The sequence below is a fragment of the Haliaeetus albicilla genome, chromosome 2 (genome assembly GCF_947461875.1).
Source record: "Haliaeetus albicilla chromosome 2, bHalAlb1.1, whole genome shotgun sequence".
In the NCBI taxonomy this organism is placed as follows: Eukaryota; Metazoa; Chordata; class Aves; order Accipitriformes; family Accipitridae; genus Haliaeetus; species Haliaeetus albicilla.
The window spans coordinates 26722838-26742879 of NC_091484.1; the positions used below are offsets into that span (position 1 = coordinate 26722838).

The window sequence follows — 20042 nt, forward strand, 5'->3', positions numbered from 1 at the left end:
TCTGAAAACTAAAGCCATGTCTTCTAGATTCGTTCCAGATGTTCAGCTACATCAACACCATAGGTTGTGCAGCTAAGAAGGGCAGGACATGCAAAAGCAGGCTGTGAACCTCAGTGATCAAAGATTCCCTCAGTTTAGAGCCAGTTCTTTGGCCAGACCTATAACAACAGTAGCCTACTAGTAGGCTACAGTAGACTACTGTGGTAGAAGGAAGCACGCTTTCATGACAGCAAATGCAGCAGGAGGCTGTTTCAACACAGTGTAAGATATTGGTGTGTTCTAGCAACAACCACTAATCTTCGATAGTCGGATGCCAGATTTATGTAGCAGATGTTGCTGTATGTCTTGTATTTGTAAGTGAGGTCTGCAGTGACTGATGCTGTCTTTCTGGAATCTCCTGCCACAATGCACACATTTTGTAAAAGAGAATAACAGGACAATAATCTCTAAACAGCCTAACAAGTAATCCCAGACTAACACTTAGTTGAGAGTCTTGTTCAGATGATCATTGCTGTCTAAAATCCACAGGCTGTAATTCTCCCTTATCCTTCTGCTACCATCCAAACACTGAAATGGGTTTTTCAAAATGCTTTTACTGTTCAAATTTTCTAGCTGCTTCTTTCAGCCCTTCTCAGGCTTATTAGTGGCTTTCTCTCAGGCATGCTCAATGGGATATGTTCAGGATGAGAATTAAAATGCCAAGAAATAAAGTGAGGAAAAGAAGAGAGGATGAGCAATTCAAGGGAAAGAGACATTAAAAGAATTCAGAGTTCATGTATCTTAAATGCAAGACCTCATGTTTTTGGTTCAGTGGGCATTCCTGCTTTGTTGTTGTGCTTGGATTGTTGGACTGCACCAGCCTCTGCAGATCATATGCTTGAAATGGAATTGGGCATAAGTCCTACAGCTGCTTGCTGTGTTCACACAGCTTTTTACATTGTTTTTAAGACATTAAAAGAAGCAGAAATTACATGTATGCATCTAGAAGTGCCTGTAAGCTTGTAAGCCAGATTGAAGTTGAGATTTTAGTCATGCTGAGGGTGCGGGGATGAGGTGGGGAAGCAAAACAGACCTCAGAATGTTGTTGGGACCATTGTATTTTAAAATGTGTTAGCTTGCCTGCTTCTGAACACAGACAAATTGGTATCTACACAGGGCCTGATCTGTTTAAAACATCTCAGTTAACAATGGTCAGCATTAAGTGATAACATATTTATGCATGTAGTGTTCAAATACAGCTTCGTTTCCTAGTCTAAATGCAGGACATTTGTGACCTTCCGTGTACCTCAGAAAAAAGCTCTAACAATCTATGCAAAGAACATTTTTTTTATCCTCCCTTTGCTGCCTCTTTTGAGTCCAAGGCTAATTCTTCTATCACACTGACATTGTTATATAATGATTTGTATCGATTGAAAAGGCTGTCACATCTGTGTAGTGCCAGCAGCAGGTCAGAGGTTGGACAGACAAACGTTCTGCAAGTAAAGAACTTACTATCCAGACAATACTATGTATGCAAAATAAAATGTAACAATGGAAATGAGAGGAGGTTAAAAAAAAAAAAAGGAGCTGCTCTATGAGCCTTGCCTTGGCGTATGTCACTTAATATTTGTTATGTATTTAAACTTTACTTGGCTCTTTGCATAAGACTCAGTTATCTGATAAGTTAACCCATCACCTAAAAGGAGTTTTAGGGCTAAGAAGACATAAAAAGATGGTTGCAGCACGAAAGAAGGCCAGGGAAGAAATTTTGCAGGATTCGCACATGCATCTATGAGATATAAAAAGCACTTCTTTGTCCTAAATGATCCCTTTTAAAATAATATCCATCTGGATGAAAGCAAGAAAAGGAGACAGACCAGAAAACATGTTGTTTAATCTTCTGCTGCAGCTTGCTCATCACCTGCCTGTCATGGACGCTTGATTAGTTCCTACTGCCAATTCTTCTGTGATGTTTTCTAGATGCTCTCACTGTATTAGGTGACACGGGGAGCAGTAACACCAGCATGTCATGCAGAGAGAGGATGCAAGAGTGAGAGGGAGATAAAGTGCTTAGTGACCACACTATTTTTCCTTGTAATATTTAGCATACTTGACAGAAAACAAAGGAAAATTGCTGAAGAGTATCTTGCTTTAAACCAAAAAAAAAAAGATTGGATCCAATATAAAAAGTATGTGTCTAATTTGCTTTTGAGGAATGAAATCCCTTTCTTTGTGGAAGTAGTGAGCTTTCGCTGGCACCAGGTAGTGTGAAGCATCACTCTACATTGAATAGGGACTGTGTATTGATATGAAGATCACTGGAATTCATAAAACACAGATATCCTCACATTTCCTCCCTTGTTACCATTTCCACTCTTGAAAATGTTAGTATTTGTAGCCTTATATTTATAGTGCATTATATTTATAGTCTTATACTTAATATTTAGTCTTTATTGTCTGAGGAAGAAAGTGACAACCTCTAATCTGAATGAATGCTTCTTCTACACATGCATGTACTCTACATGCATGTTAAACCCATATATATATGCATACAGTGTATTTCATAAGAGCTATTGAAATTGGATTCCAATTGAAAATGTAAAGAGTTGAATTGTGAAGAAAAATGCACATTGGCTCTCCCTAAAATAAAGGAGTCCAAGAAAAGTAAGCTACAAAGTAAGCCACTTACATATTCTGTTGGATTTGGATATATAAGGACAGTAGATACTTCTAAAAGATATTAATCTGAGATAACGAACAAGAAATTATGTTTCTAGAACATGTTTCTTTCTAAGATGAAAGCAACTTTCTGACATGAACCACACTAAATTTGTGTGGAATGCAGGGAGTGAGGTTTATCTTCTACTATTTTAATGCATACGAAAAAACTACGTATCTTGTCATCATCTCAGGGAAGATTTATGAGGCTTTCATGCAAGATCAGTAAGTATATGTAATGAAATCCTTAGCAGGTTTAAAATTGGGAGTTAACAAAAGGTCAGTTTTGCAATATGTAATTTAGCCACTGGAATTACCAAGGGAAATTTTGTAACATTACATTTTAGCCAATCATAGCTATAATTGGAGCGTGTTCTTTTGTCTGTGAGCGCTGCAATGGAAAAATATGTTTGTAGCTATCTATAAAGAAAGAAGACTGCATTCTCCACCATTTTTTTCGCAGGACGTTCAGGTGTATCGTTGTAAAGCAATTACAACTCCCTGTGATTTGTTAGTCACTGGTCTGCACCCATATATCCAGTAAACATGGCTGAGTAAAATCTCATGAGTGAGCTAGTCTCAGTGCAAACTGAAACTGGCTTAGGATCTTATTGAAGTAATTTCATTCTTCAGCATCCTTTACAAAGCTCTTCAGTCTATCACTTTCTTTCCAACTTGAGACCTCTAATCCTTTAGGTCTGGTAAGCTGGGAGTTCTGAATGTGGAGACTAACATGCACCACTTCAAGAAATCCTTCTTCTCAATGATTGAAAACACCAATTTCCATTCTGTGATCTGTCAAGTGTGTCAGCAGAAGTCTGTTCTCCCTGGTCTGGCTATATATCCTGAAATGAAAAAGCCAAAAATAGCTAGTTCTCCATCAAAACTTCCTGACTAAAGCTCATTTTTCTGTAGACTGCAAAGCATCCTGCTGTTTCTTCCAAGATTTCACAGCTTTTTGGTCATAGTCGAATTCAGTCTGTGAGCAATTATGCAAATTCACCCTGAAAAATTATTTTCTTAGCAGAGGGGAGTCAGGTATTTGAAAAGATGTTTGAATTCTTGACAACTCTAGGTTGTAAGTACAAAGGGCAAACTTGTTGGTAACTACCACGATAAACAGAGAAAAATATTTATCTGAAGAGGAGGAGAGAGAAGTGTTGAAGTGTTTTTAATTTGTGCCTGCCCTTTTAGCATGAATCTTAGCTGGTGATCAGGAAGTGATCACTTACACCTTGAACTGAGAAGGATGGGACCTATGGCATTGCAAGCTCATTCCTAGAAAATAGACATTAAAAACTGCTGGGAAGGAGAAGCATGGTATAATGAATTATATATTACAGACTAGATTCAAGGCAGCTAGAGACAGCTTCTCAGAAATTATCTGAAGTTGTTAGTCCTTGCTAATCGTGTGATATTTTGAATTTATTCATTAAGAACCTGCCTTTTATTTACATTTTAAACAAGCACAATATTGGTGATATACCACATTTATTTGCCTTTTGTGTGGCTTTTCATGCCAGGAATACAAGGTGTTGTGGAGGCTTATCAGAGCTGCCTGCCCAAGCTGCAGCTGTATGGGCCAACAAACATTGCTCCCATCATCCAGAAGGTGGCAAAATCAGCATCAGAGGAGACCAACACCAAGGAGGCCTCGGTAAGGGCATAATGCTGTTTGGCTTTTTTCTTGTCTTATGATGTATCTCTTGTAGACCATCAAAACAAAGGCTTTTCATGTGTGGGAATCATGCCTTCACAGTTTTCTCTAACTGCCCTCACAGAGGGCAGCTTGAGTCTGTGTCAGCTGGAGCAGTGTATCTAGCTTCAATAGTCACAATTTTAAACTCTTCTCCCACTGTTCTGTTTCTTGCTTTTAGAGCTATTTTACTGTAACACAACCAGTTCTTCACTGTGGAAACCACTAAGGTTACAGAAATGTAGGGGCCAAGCCCTGAAAGTGTTGATCATACAAGGAGATGAGTTCAGATTATTCCCTACAGATTACCCCATTTCAAGTCTCCTGCAGAGGCTGTACTAAAACGTTTTTGTTCAACTAGGGGATTTTTACAACCATTCCTTTGAAAACTACAGTGATAGAGTTTTCAATTTGCTATGACTGACATGGAGTATTATGTGCCTTTTAGAAATCAGGAGACAAGTCTGTTAGCCTGCATCTGATACAAAATCCATGACAGATTCTTGGGCTAAAAGGCTTAAGCATAGATAGTGTTTTAAATGTACATCTTTGAAATGGATTAGGCTTATTTTTCTCCTGCCTTCCAAACAGAATGGGAGAAAGGGAGAATGAGAGAATTGGAGAAAGTACGGGACCGAGGAGGTCTGAAACATTTACAAGAGCAGTGCTGTTGAGTCAAGGATGTAAGAGAGGGCTTGTATACTGCAGCAAGATAAATGACTATGTATAGGAACAGAATAGAGCTGTGCATTGGCATGTATCTCATCACCAGGCCTGGAGCTTTCTCTAAGCTTTCTTCATGTGCTGAAGCCTTTTTTTAAGTACTATTAAGGCAGCAGTTCCCAAATATTTCTGTTCATGAGTCTGGGCTTGTGATTGTCACTCCACTGCTGTTTCCAGGATCTTGATACTATTTAGGGTCCCAGTCCTAAAATGGGGAATTGCTATGTTTCAATTTCCATACCCACCTAATCGTGAGGTGGCTCACTCTGTTCCCAGTGCTGCCTCTGAACAAGTATGTCATATTGAATAAGTTGCTTCATTCTTCCAGACCTAAGCTTCGTTTGAAAAAGAAATTAATTTATAGCATGAGTCTTCAAGATGAAGTTTTCTCCCTGCATGTTTTGTTTTATTCATGGCAGGAGATAATGAACAGAACTCTGTGTGAGTTTATATAGCTGTGTATACAAAAACCTTAATGATGTTTTGTGTGTTGGTATTGCCTGTGCAGAGTGACCAAATTCTGTGACCTGTTCATTTTTCCTATTGATGCACATTTGTTAAATGACTCCAGCTGCCTAACAATTCATAAAGGATCCAAGTGAGAGTCACTCTTCCCCATTACTAAGTGAAGATGTCATAGCCCATGATCCCAGTCCAGTGGACTTGGGAGTTTGGGGAAAGAAATGACAAGCACACAAAATTGCTTGCTCTCCTCTAGAGAATGAGAAAATCTCTCTTCAGGGCTCTGTATGAAGTGTTTGCAAATGGACATATTCCTCCCTGCGCATGCCCTTGCTCTCCTCAGGGACCCCATTACTCTGCAGAATTCAGTAGACCTGCCATGGTGTGGTGCTTCTCCTACAGGCACCACTGGATCACCCTCCAGTTTGCAGACGGCTGCACCCATCCCACTTGCCTGTTAGCAAAGCACCTCTGCAAAGTGCTGTCATAACCTCCCTGACAGCTCTGCTACAGGCTTGTAACGCTTCAATACCCCATTCCTTCCTGCCTCCCACTGGTTCCCAAAGGGAAAAAAAATGTAATTGGAAACTGTCAGCAGAAGTGATTGTGCAGCAGATGGAAAATAGGGCTAGTGAGGATCTCAGGACTATTCCAGACTTCCCAGCCAAAGTCCTGACTCTCCCAGCCCTAGCAGCTAGAAACCCCCTTTTCTACACTGTGCATGCCTTGGCTCCCTCCAGCTCCTGGAAATTACCTGAACTAGAGCTAAACTCCAGAAGAGGACAGATTAGTAGCTGAGGAGGTTTGGATGGAAAACACACTTAACCTTTGAGTCACTATTTTAAAAAGTCCATGAGTGAGTTACCAGAAGCACTTTTATACTGGAAAAGGGCAAGCAGCTTTGGAAGATTAACTAATGATATAATTTTTCACTTCTTGTCCAACAACTTCAGCAATATTTCATCTTGCTGATTCTGACGGACGGCGTCATCACAGACATGGCTGACACCAGAGAGGCCATTGTCCATGCCTCTCACCTTCCCATGTCAGTCATCATCGTCGGGGTGGGGAACGCCGATTTTAGTGACATGCAGATGCTGGATGGTGATGATGGGATCCTGAGGTCTCCCAAGGGCGAGCCTGTGCTTCGAGATATTGTCCAGTTTGTGCCATTTAGGAACTTCAAACATGTAAGCTGACTTTTCCATCCATTCTGCAGAAGGCTGAATGTATGTAACATATAGGGAACAGTCTCTGGGGCTGGGCCTAACTTTGTATGGGCATGAAGTGTTCAGTAATCCTATGGCATTATTGTGTCAGAAATTGAGAGAAAAAGCAGTACAGAATGAAATGTGCTTCATTAGTGAGATGGTGAGGGTGGGGAAGGAAGAGATGGGGCAGAATCCATGTGCTTCTTGTGGTGCCAGTCCTTAGTTCCACTTTCTCCCTGATTTTAGTTTTGTTGCCCCTCCTGACTTATTTGTCCTGGTGTCTCTCTTCCATTCTCTTTACATCTGTTCTATTAGGACTACTGTATTCTGCTTTCCACCCCTTCATTTCCACAGGCAGCTGAAATGGCTGTGAATTTGTACTCACAGTGTTCCCCGGGAGTCTGTTTCCTTATTGAAATTTAGGTCCCTGAGTTCTCAAAGGCAGGACTATCCACCCACAGCATCCTGGTTGCCTCCAAACCCTTTCCCCAAATTCTGTACAAGAACACAACCAAGAAAATGGTGTTACTAAGAGCTTCAGCCAGCTGTTCCTGTCTGAGCCCACTGTGGTGTAGGGAACACTCTGTAGGAGAGGAAGGGACAGACCCAGCGTTAAATTGCCAAACTTGAAATAATGCCTTGGCTATGTACTTTTCTCCCCAGTCACCTGCCCTACATTGCAGCATCTGTCCCAGGGACTTTTTCGGCAGCTGGGTAGAGACTGTGTTCGCCCACAGAAGGAGCTTTCCCACACACAGCCAGGTTTTTCAGGGCCCTTTTCCTCCATATGGAGGCATGGAATGGCCAGTGTGTTCCGCAGCAATGCTGATCACATTGCTTTCTCTCTGTTTTTCCATCTCCCTTCCTTCCCCTCATTCTTTCTGTTATATTGAAATGGTTCTCCAGACTGCTTTTTTGCTCACCTTGGTGTCTAGGAAGCATATCCTCAGTATTTGATTTGAAAATTTCTTTACCCCACAGTGTAACTGACTCATTCTCCTCATGAGATTGCCCTTTCCAATCCACTCCCATACGCTAGTGAGCCTTGGATCTGGATATGTCACACAGAAGTTTTCAACTCTGGGTTGGTTTTGGTCTGCATATTGGTTGCAGTGCTTACATTTCTTTAGTTTTTCTAGGTTTTTTGTTACCACAGGAGATTTCTTTTTTCTGTTTGCTACTTCCAAAATACCTTCATTTTATTTTCCTCTTCTCAAGAGTTGTTCTTTTCTCACTTCAAAATACTATTTTGGCATATTTGTCTTAGATCTAGACACATTTCTTACTTTCACAAACTCTACTGAGGAGTAAGAGAAACAAACTTGTTCCTCTTTTCCCTCTACCTTTATGTAAAAAATGGATCCTCACAGGAGGTGAACTCCCCCTGAGCTATTAGTTTGGTGACACCATGCCAAATGGCTGCAGATTTGCCACTGAATTGTAGATACATACATTTCTATGCTGACAGTGCCACTCAGTCACCTATCTACTGCAAAAAAGTATGAGCACAACCTGCTCATAGCTTGTGATTCTCCTCATAAGATAATCACAAGTGCGTAGTGCTGCACTGTAGTCTATTGTAAAAGTGTCGAGAGGCAAGTTATTTATGGGCTAGTGCTAGACCTACTTCCAATTAGTTGAAAACCTGTTTCTGCAAGGAACTGGCAAAGCAGCTGCAGTAGTTATTTTTAGTTTCATTTTGTGATTTTTTTTAACAAAGTTGAAATCATCCTTAATTGAATAGATTAACGCTGACAGTTGCAGTTCTGGGCACTGAATATATTGTGCCTCTGGTGTTACTTGTGAGTGAGTTTATGTGTGATTTTAATCGCTAGCATTGGTCAAATGACAAGCATATATTATTTTTAGCTGTTTTAGATTAACTTCCCCAGTACTGGGAGAGGATAGCAACCTTAAAAATTTATTGCTCTTGTTAAATAGTGATATTTTTCTCCCCATTTCTCTCAGTGGCAGAGATAATACAGACATAGAGATAGATAATTGTATTTGCTGCATCAGAAAAGTCAATATATCTTATATGACTTGATATTTAGTCTGTTTATTGTGATCTTTCAGCATTTCAACAAATGTCAGTGTAATGGATGAGTGCCCATATCAATAGCCACTTCTGGCTGAATTTCTTTATTGTCATATCTCAAACAATGTCTCTCTCTTAACAAAGTGACATTCACAGCTATCTTGCTTACTTATCCTCAGCACAAAAAAAAGACCATGCCTTTTGCATCAACTAGTGAAATAACTTTTCATGGGAGAAATTAGTGTAATGTTTTGATTCAAACTTATTTTTCCCCACAGAGAAATGTGGATTTAACACATTTGGGTGATTTTTGTCAGATCAGTTCTGACCAAACACAAGAGTTACCATAAATCAGCATATTACATTTGACAGCTTTAAGTAAAAAATGTATTTAGTCAAAAACCACATCCCTTTTGTCAATGTACCTTGTGTTTAGCTTTGGTATTTAGGTCACTCAACTATTAAGCAGAAAAAAAATGTTGAAGGACCTTTTTAGAAAGACTACAAATCAAGTCGTATAAGGTTTATAGGTTTTTCTGATAAATCAAGTATTTATTTATGCCTAAATCTGTATTACCTCTACTACTGACGGAAGGAGGGAAGAAAATGTTATTTGTGAGCAATTACTTTTTGTTTTGCTGGAACAGTAAACCGAAATTCATTTGGAGTCAACCCAAACAATATTTTTTTTCATTACTTCAATTCTCAGGTCAGCCTGGAACTCAAAATCTCATATCTATCCAAAGAAATCAAAAATAATCTATCCAAAAGCTGCCCCTGTGAGAAAATTGAAAGGAGGGAGAAGGAAGTTGTAAAAATAACCTATAGAGTGAATCCCCTATATTTTATAAGTTTGACTTCAGAGAAGGTTCTGATCCTGCACAGCACTCATATAGGCATTTAACACATTTCAATTCGTTATAATTATTCACATACCTAAAACCTCACATCCACTCCAACATTTTACTGACTCAAGACCCAATATAGACAGAAAGCTTTATTATAGGGGTTTAATCTCCTGCATGATGTAGTGCATCAGGAGTACTTCAGTAAAGTATCTTATCTTTTTTACTTTCTTTAAGGAATATCTTTGAAGCTATGAAAATAATAATAATTGTAGTATTCTTGGCAAATCCTGTAGTTGCAGAGGCTTGATAAATCAAGGTAATCATTACTGCTTAAAAAAATGTCCCATTGTATAGTGGATGACATGCAGTTCACTACAGGGGAACATAACAAACAAAGGGAAAATATTTTCCTTGAACCCAAGTGAATTTCTTCTCTCTATAATGCTCACCACCCCAGCAATGTGAGTGTCCTTCACCTGAAACTGTAGAACTGTGATGTTCACAATCATTGAAATGTAGTTGAAGAAAATCACCTGTCTTGAGCCATTCACAGGCATATTTTAAGAGCTGAAATTCTCTGCCTTTAGGATGCATAATATATTTACTGTGCACAAATCTGATGCCACAGGTAGATTGTATTCCACTCTGCATTGTATTTAATCATAAAGGCTAACAACTGTGACTTAATAACACATATATCACAAATGATCGTGGAGAGCACAGCTCTTAACCACTGCAAGCAGCAATGTTTTGCACTATGCATTGTAATTAAAGATTAAGCATGGTGAAGCTATAGAACTGAATCAACAGTCATTTGTAATATACACCAATTATCATCATAGGGGATTATTTTCCTGCTCCTGGCCGATCTGAAGTGTATTAGCCATGAATTGAGAGCTATTCATCTTCAGGTGTTTATTGCTAGGATGCTCTTCAAGCAGAGCAGTTAAACAGTGGAGAAAACGTTACAGTAAAACATTGATGTACCATCTATGTTAAAAACCCAGCGCAGGCAACCCTTATGCAGCACTGCTGAACTGGGGCTGGTTTTTAGCTCAGAAGTTACTGGGTCTGATTCTTACTTATACAAATGCTGCTTTGCACCATCTGGTCTAGAAGTGAGAGTGCTTTAGCACCACAGAAGTACATAAGGTGCAGGTGGCCCAAGTCATCAGACAAGAAATTGCCCCAAACACTGGTTTTGGGATGCTCCCTGCTAGAAGTAGCCCCAGGACCGAAAGACATCACCAGCACGACGAAACTCAGTGAAGCAACAGTTATCCGTGTTCAGACTGAAGCACGGAGTCAAGCCAGCTACCCCAGGGCAGCTCTGTGTGGGGCCACACATTGTGAGCCTGTGAGCACAGTAAATGGGTTAGCTTAAACCTCAGTGAAAGGCTATTTACTTAGCATGCACATTGGGCACGGAGTGCATAGCTCAGTTGACTCCTCAGGCAGTGGTGGTTCAGCCGTGCAGCTGAGCCCTGGCAGAGCCTGTTCTGAAGGGCTGACCCTTCGCTCAGGAAGAATGGATGTGGCATCAGAAGAGAGAGAAGTGGCAGCGGGAGGATGATGCAGAGAGATGAATGTCAGTCCAATGTTCAGGCATGTGGACTACACGTGATCCAGAGAAGCTGGTGGCAAGTGCTCCTGCCCAGCATTTTTAAAGATAGAGCAGAGTGAAGTTTCCTGATTGCTAGGGCTTGTGTGTGCAGCAGTGGCCCAGGACGCTTCCCCCATTCCCCGTTTTTACTCTTTATGTAGGGTTGTATTTTTGGTAAGATGGCACAGAGGCGGGCTAAGGTATATACAGCTTTGGCACACTGGGAAGGAGATTAAAAAAACAATAATTCTCAATAGCAACATAGAAATCAGCCATTTGCCTGACTCTGAGGGGTATTTTCTGCTGATTTCACTGAAAACAGGTTTAGGCAAGAACAGAACAACTGTGGAAAACCATGCATTTCCCTCTGAAGGATTAAAATAAATAGGTTCTGTTACTGCGTAACACCTGAGAACAGTTCCCGCTCTGTCACACAAAGCATGGGCTCTGCTTTGCTAGTTTGTTCATGCAGAAATGTTCCAGGCTTTTTTGCCTGCACAAATATTTTGGTATAAATGTCACAGTAGGGAAAAAGCAGTTCATTTTATTTGTTACTAATCACATATGTGACTCAAAATACCAAAATACAAAAAAAATAGTTTTGTTTCTGGGTTTGCTAGCATTATCTTTGTATTTGTAGTATTATAAGATTTGATACTGGAATTTATAATAGCCCAGGGGCTTTCTGCACCCCTGGATTAGCTTGCCTATGAATAGTTTACCATTTACATCCTTTGTAAGCCTAATTTTAAGACTCTAAAAGGATAAGGATCCTACCCCATGAAATAGAGTAGGGCAATAAACAGTCAGTACAACTACTTTGTGACATGGTAGTTTTGAAACCTGGCTGACAATATAACAGACAGTGAGGATGGAAGTCTTCATTAATGTGGGAAAAAGTACTTGGTGTGCAGAAGAAATGCAACCCAGCCACCAGTTGAGTTCCAGTGCATCGTCTGAGCTGCCATGTGTGATCCATGTGTGCTCTATCTGGAGGTAAACACATTAGTTTAAACCTCTCAAACTGACGGTTAAGCATTTGCATTTTTACTGCATTTTTGTGGTGGGCTCAGAGGGAACATGGTCAGGCAGGCTGGCTCACAGGGGCTTGGAATCAGCTCTACCTAAATACTTAGAAACACAGGGCAAGAGGGTGCTATTGGGCTGCATGGGAGAACAGGAGTCCAGTTTTGTCACTGCTGAATTCAGGGAATTCAGGAAAATCTCTGCAGCACATGCAGGTAACAGTTGCCCACAAAACAACCACAGGCCCCACTGCTTAAAATGAAGCATTGTCAGGGTGTGAGGCAGCAGCTGTGTGTTGTCAATGGAGGGCATGGTTTCTCATTGCACTGAGGAGTAGCCCTCCTCCCTGCCTGCGGTGAAAGCCAGTGGCCATCTCTATATCCATCTCTACATTTCAGGGTCATCAGTTCTTAAGTCTGGTTGACACCCGCCATTGATAGGTTGCAGGAAGAGCTTTAAAGCCTCCACAAAGCCTAGGACTGAAGCTTTCTCTTGACCGCGGTTTAATGCCAATGAAAACAAAGTATTTTTTACTGAATTAAAAACTTCCCCAGCCATTAAAACAGCATGTCAGATCCTGAAGAGCAGAATGGTGATGAAGGCCTCCCTTTCCCAGTGATGTCCTTTCATATTCAACTTGAAGCTCTGCAGGGTTACTCACTGAGTGCTGATGAATGAAGTCTTTGCAGCCCTTTTCATTGCGATGTGGTGCTCTCCCAGAGCACAGGGAAGTTAAGGTACCCTGAACTTAAAATAGTCCAAACGGACCTGAAAAACATGCAGAGCACTTTTGGCTTTAGTGTATTTTCAGGCAGCTACAGCTACATGCCCAAACTGACTCATAAAATGAGTTTCCAGCAATAGCGCCACACACTTTGAGTCTTTTTTGCCTTCCATTTCTGTACCATACTTCCTACCTTGATCTCATGGCACCAATGCCTCTAAAACCCATGGCACTTCCAGCAGAGAGACAGGTTAATGCTTTTGTTTTCTACCATTTCCTGCAGGCATCCCCAGCTGCTCTAGCAAAAAGCGTTTTGGCTGAAGTTCCAAACCAAGTCGTGGACTATTACAATGGCAAAGGGATAAAACCAAAATGTATGTCAGAGTACGAGTCTTCCAGGACACTAGCTCCATGAACCTGCCTGCACTCTTTTACAAAATTAAAAAAGAAAAATGCTACTGTCTACAACTACTGTACTTAAAAATGAAACAAAAAATAGCACGTTTTGGTGATTTTTAACTCAAATAACCATTTTTTTTGCATGTGTAGCCTAAAGGCTTAAATCTGTTAAGCAGTTGTATTGTTGAAAACTTTTTACGAGAAAAAAAATCCAGAAAAAAAAAAGTGAACTCTTTACATTACAGCATGTTGCCTTGAGATAAAAAGTTATCTGTATCTGTTTTTTATACAGGTTTGTTGAAATTTTGCTAAATTTCTTATCTTTACACTGTAAAGCATTTTGAAATATTTATTGAGAGTCGATAGCCAAAATGTCTTTGGTTTAATCTGCTATGAAATGAGAGAATTTTTCAAAATGGCAGATGCATGAACTGTATTTTGCATGTTTAAAATAAAAACAACACAGTTTTGCAGTTGTTGTCTTTATTTCTCTCTGCCACTAGGCTGCCTGCTTTCAACTTCCATATTCCAAGAAAAGAGTATTAAAGTGTTTCAAGAGATATCTGGCCTGAAGCACGGGCATTTCTAATGTTAGCAGCTTATTATAACATGGGCACTCAAACACGCCTACTCAGTCTGTGGCCTGAGTAGCAATTTTTCAAAAGCCTGACACATGCAGCTGTTAGGAAGGGTTCAGACTGTAGCTGTAAACAGATCTGTCTTGGAGGGCATGATCTATCAGGATTGCATGTCTTAAAATATGCCTACTTAATCCAAATGATCTGGCTGGCTTTCGAATGGGTTGTATTTTGACTACCCAAATTTATAATCTGTTTGGGAACTCACTTTGTTTCATTTGTATTTTTTAATCTCACAACTGGTATCCAACTTTACGTGACATGTTTTCTGAAAGAAATTTTGCACAGCCTGATTTTGTGACAACCAGTGTTTTGCAACTTCATGCACGCACAGATCACTTGTGTGTGTTAGAAAAACTGGGTTTGTACCAAAAGGATATTCAAGCCGCCTGTTTTTTTAAAAAAGAGGACACACAAGAACAGATTGGCAGTGGATTGATCTTTCCATTGAAATATTTATGTACATAAAGGAAGAAATTAGATTGTTGTTATTCTTAGTATTTGAATTTTGGCTTCTTCATTTGCTAAAAGACAATAGTGAAAGATGTGACGTGTTAGAATTAAGGATAAAATTTGACCAAAAATAATTTGTGTGGGATTGCCTGAAAGGCATGGCTTTGGACGAGTTGTGCTCCCACTGAATGCTTGTTCCTAGTTCCAGGAGAAGCTGTTTTGGGTCAGTACTGAATATTTTGGAAAATCTCACCTATAAGCAAGGGTTTTTGTTTTAGAAATAATGTATTTTTAAATGGGTTTGCAGGTAATGTAGAACTCTAGCTCCCTGATTCTCCTTTAGAAGTAACTTCCGTGGGATCAGCTTTGATTGATGATTTTCTACCATAAAATGAAGGCAATGGCACAGCCAAGATGCATGGGGCTATCTCACATTCAGTTCTGCTCCATCTATATCCTGCAGCGCAATCGGTCACACTTCCTAGTAAAGATTCCTTCAGCTGATCGGATATTGAACAGAAGTCAGTATTACTTGGTCATAGGTATAAATTGTCTGAATCTGTCCCAACTGATAGATCTCAAATCTACGTTTCCGTTTAATGGCTGACAGTTCATTTGAGAGACTACCCCAGCAGGCTGCACATCTCTCCCTCTGTATTTCAGCTGGAAGCTACTGTGTTTTTCCCTTATATCTCATACACCACTCTGCCAATGTACCTTAATTCTTATCTACAATATCTCTATTTTCTTATTCCCATTTCCTCCCCTTTTTCTTTCCTTCCCTATTCTCAGAAGGAGCATTTTCTAGCTGTTAAAGCACATGACTGAAAAATCAATGACTCCATGTTCTTTGCTCCTCCAGTATCTTATTTTGTAATCCTGGCCAAGTTGTTTAACTTTTCTGCACCTCAGATGCCTCATCTATGAAATGAAGGTTACTGCCATGTGTTCATAAATATCTCACAATTGTACTGGGGGACTTCAATATTTGAAAAGTGATTTGAGATCCTCAGAGGCATGATGGTGCTCTTGCCATGTAAAGAGTATTTCTTTACCCCAGGGGTGTGGATTTAGGCATATAATGTACAGCTGAGGAGGGGTTAAGCCTTTTCTTTATTATTTGGCAGAATGAGGGAAAGTAAAAGAAAGGTTTCAGCACGAAAAATTAGGAATCAGATGAATTGTTCTTCTGGATACAATCTTTGGCTAAAGATTTCTGAAGTGTTTATGGTTACATAGAACTGGGCAGTTACAGCTCTTCATTAGCAGACGTGTTACAAGGTGCTTCTGTAGTGTAGCATCACATAAAATGCAGAGATCAACAGGTTATTGTATGCTGAGCTACATAAATCATCAGTCATTTTCATGTGTGTAGGTGGTCTATGGAAGTGTCTCAAGAGAATCACAATTGCTGCAGATCTTTGTTTACTTCACACAATCCAAATTGTGTACTTAAACACAAATCATTATCAGTGGTAATACAGATCAGCAATTCTGAGGCAGCCCTCAAGGTGTTTGAAAAGACACCATGATACTGAAAAATCAACTAGAAATTTCCTTCAATCTGTACAGATCCCAGCATGCAAAACCAAACACGTCATAGTGTGGTGAGCTGGTGTAGGAGAATGCGCAGAAGACAAAACTAGCCATATGGTAAAGGCTTTCTAACAAAGCTTTGAATGTTATTTTCATTGCTCCAAGTTACTCAGTGAAATAAGATAGTATGGGCTTTGTGCAGGGTAATATCATTAAGTATATGAATGTATCTCTGAAATGGCATTTATTCTCCTGTTTTATCTACCTAGGGTTTTAGCAAGGCCGTTCTGCCTTTAGGCTGAACCGCCATCAATTTCTCTCATAGATTTTTTTCATGCAAATTTAAACTTCTACTGCCTTTTGATGGATCATTTTAAATTCTGAAAACTCCTTTAAAATAAATTACATCTTGTCCTTTTGAGGTGATTGATGATCTAAAATATCTTCTCTTCCAACTGCAATCCTGCCTTCCTTTTTACTGTCTCTCAAATCCGATTCAAAACCCAAGTCCCAGAATACTCAACGATCTTAGTGATCCCTGTTAGCTCAAAATACATTAACATCCATAATTCTTGAACCAGATACCGAGCTGAGTTGTATTTTTATTTGTGTAGGGGAAACTAAGTTTACAATAATAAAAAAAAGCACTAATACACTAAGTGCTTATTGCCCTAAGGTAAAACCTACCCATGTGAAGTTCTTACCCTGATAAGCAATATAGTCTTCTATAGCATTTGATGAAAAAGTCTACAGATATGAAATGAAAATGAAATTGTAATAATATTACTTTAAAACATGTCTTTTCTTTTAGTCTCCAAGTATCAAAGGTACACAATGATGACAGCTAAAAGGTTTACAGTTTGATCTGTTAGAGACCTGCTGAGTGTGATGGAGAACACTGGCCAAAGCCAAGGCTTGCTGCAGGTTGCAGAGGTGATATTCCAACAAATACACAGGTGGAAGGCCCCAGTTCTGAGCAGATTTGCATGACAGAGCCCTGCCGCTCTGCAACACTCAACGACATCCCTTGCCATGCACCAAATACTGTGACAGAACGGTGTGTGGTGTAGTGAGCCTCATTATTGTACTGCAGTAAGATCTTTGCTGACTACTTAAACATAGCTACCTCCTTCAGCTTGGTTCTCCAGCTGCACAAACAGGACACAGCTTACTCCCAGAAAGTACCCAACTGGTTATTCAGATTGACCTTTCTCACTTTGGTTTATGGGTCTTGCAGTCACGCCTGCTGTGTAAATCTAAACCTGCATCCAACCTTTCCAGAGTAAAAGAGGTACTAGACAAACTCCCTTTACTCCTAAGTAGCATGGACATTTCAGGCACAAAGAATTGGGACATTTACATTCACTTTTTTTGGAATGGGAAGGATGAGCTGGAGGACACCTAGGATAAGGTTACACTTCTCAGGTTGTTTTTCCCCTTTATTTACAGGCAGTGCCATTTTGCCACAAGGAAAATACAGTTTATAGCACCATCTGTCCTCCTTCACTCATAGGTCTTACATGTACCTGCAGTCCCGGGCTGAGGAGCTGCACTTTACCAGAGGCAATTTCAGCAATTAGAGAGCTATGTGAGTGATACTGGTCAGCCCAGCCGCCCATTTGCTTGCAACATTCACTGCAAACCATCAGTCGGCTGCACTCACACCCCCTCTTTTCTGTTTTCTTCCAATTTCATTGCATAGTTGGGGAGATCTGCCAAACTGATCAGGTGAAACCTAGGTGACCTCTCTTGTGAAGGCTGCCAGTTCAAAACTGGTGTTTCCATTTCCTCATTCCTGCAATTCTGAGGACTCCCAAGGCAGCAGACTGGCAAGGAAGGTTATTTTGTAATGGGCATTGTCTCTTTCTTTTCCTTCTCTCCAAAAAAGTGCTAGTCATTTCTACTGCTGTGCAGAAAGCCTTTTACTGCTGTGTTCAAGAGGCACTTGAATTTTTATCCCACTGATTAGAGCAGGCAGTTTGCAACCTGATTGCATTCAGAGTTGCAGCCATCTTGCTACACACACACACAAATTGACAAGAGTTGCCTCTAGCATCATGAAAAGCTGCATGCACCAAGAAAAAAAAAAAAAAAGGTTTGCTGTTGATATTAAAAAGGAGAAAAGAAGTACAGCATTAAAATTTTTCTCTGCCAAATGTGTGCACCCCCATGTGTTACTTCCAAGTTACTGGTACATGAAATCCTGCGTCACGTCAGCTGCGCAGCATGCTAGATGAGAAAAGCATCATACTGTGGCAGCAAGGCTAGCTAGCATCAAGAGAGCCCTCTTCTCTAGCAGGGAACATCCATCGTGACTTGGCAAGTCACTTAATCTTGCTGTGTGCCTTAGTTCCACGTCTTTAAAATGGGGATAAGTAGCATTTTGCTACTTTCTGCGGACTTTGGTAGGGTAGGCACCAGTGCACGGTTGTCACAGTGCTTTGAAATTGGGAGGTATCACTTTTAACATTTTTAGATCCTTTCTTTCTGCTGGTGTAGAAATCCCTGTCAGAGCAGCAGCATAACCTACTGAAGGACCCTGCTAGAAAACAGGTCTACAAGAAATTTAGCAACACCCCTGTGGTGTTGCTGTTCTTGATGCCAGGGAGAGAACAGAAAGATGCATTGGTCCCTGTGATAGCAGATATGACTAACCAGCTTCAGAGAGGGAGTATCAGTTGGACTCTGAACTTGAGAGATGCATTTCTGAACACGCTATGTGTTTACTTCTTAAAAGGACAAGAACTAAACACGAGGACAAGGAGTGTGTGTGAAAGCTGCTGGTAGTTTTCCAGATCACAGTTTGGGGTGTGAACACCAAAATTCTGCTCAGTTACCCACTCTGAGGTGCCTACAGCCTGTCTCAGATCTGGTTAGCCAGCCACAAGCCTCGAGTGCAACACCCCCACACATACATACCACAGGGGAGAAGAAAACAGCACAGCAGGGTAAAGAGGAAAAGCAACGACAGACTTCAGCTGGCCACACTGAAGGTTCATCTATCTTTAAAAAAGATGTGTCTGTTGAAACCAAAAGGGAATCTTCAGTTCATGCCCATTCACCATCCTACCCAGTGCACTCTCAGCTGTGCTTGTGCCCTGCTCAGAAAAAAAGGGTGAATTAATTCCAAATACTGACGAAACCCAGATCTCACTGGAGCCAGAGTCAGAGGTACGAGCCCTGTGCCAGGCTGCCCGGAAATCCTCTGCCTGACCCACATGCTCTAACTTTACCAGTACCTTTGCTGGCTACAATACTAAATATACTTCCCCTAAACACTGCCTTCCCACCCTTACGTGGCCTACCCACTTGCAGGGAGCACCTGAAGCCGTTCAGCCCCGCACCCCGCAGCGGTCTGATACAGCAGGGACCCTTCTGCCCCAACCCTCCGGGCATCCGCTCCGCCCCGCACCGCTCCTCCGGGCGGAGGAGTCTTCTGAATCCGTGCAAGGGTCCTGCAGCCCGCTGGGCCTAAGCGGTGCTTGCCAGCGATACGCTTCGCCCTTACGGACGCTTCTTGTGTTGGATTCCGGCGGCCGGAACGGAGGCGCGGGAGGGCCGGCCGTGCTGGCGGGGTTGGGGGGAAGGGGTGCCCGTGGCTATTTCTGCGCGTCCTCTCCCCCTCTGCACCCCCTCGGGTGAGGGCTTTCCCGCCCGTGTCAGAGAAGGCCCATCGGCCACGGGTGCCGCAGCCCTGCCCCGCGGGGCCTTCGGGCACGCAGCGGCCCAACCGGCCGCCGGCCAGGGCCCAGGTTAAACCGCGGGCCGCGCCGCCGGGCAGGCACCTTCACCGGGGGGGCGGGACCTCTACCCCTGGGCCGCTGCGGGAAGCCGCTGGCGCCAGCGGCGGGGGACGGGACGGGACGGGACGCACGACCACGTTCTTCGGGTCGGTTCGGGAGTTTTGACGTTAACTGTTGAGGTAACCGCCTCCCCCCGCCGGGAGCGCCGGCCGGAACCTTCTTTCTGAGGCAGCACGGAAGGCTTT

General features: G+C 41.5%; 1 protein-coding gene across 7 annotated transcripts in view; it reads left to right on the forward strand.

Moving 5' to 3' along the window:
• CPNE4 (copine 4) overlaps positions 1-13900 on the forward strand; it is a 246293-nt gene extending 232393 nt beyond the window's left edge. For 6 of the 7 annotated variants that reach the window (XM_069811730.1, XM_069811709.1, XM_069811747.1 and 3 more), the window contains 3 exons: positions 4221-4354; positions 6532-6768; positions 13312-13900. In XM_069811730.1, coding sequence (XP_069667831.1) covers positions 4221-4354; positions 6532-6768; positions 13312-13443 — 503 coding nt within the window. In that variant the 3' untranslated portion in view covers positions 13444-13900. The remainder of the gene's footprint in view (positions 1-4220; positions 4355-6531; positions 6769-13311) is intronic. The other variant, XM_069811755.1, reaches the window with a different exon arrangement.
• The last annotated feature ends 6142 nt before the right edge of the window (positions 13901-20042 follow it).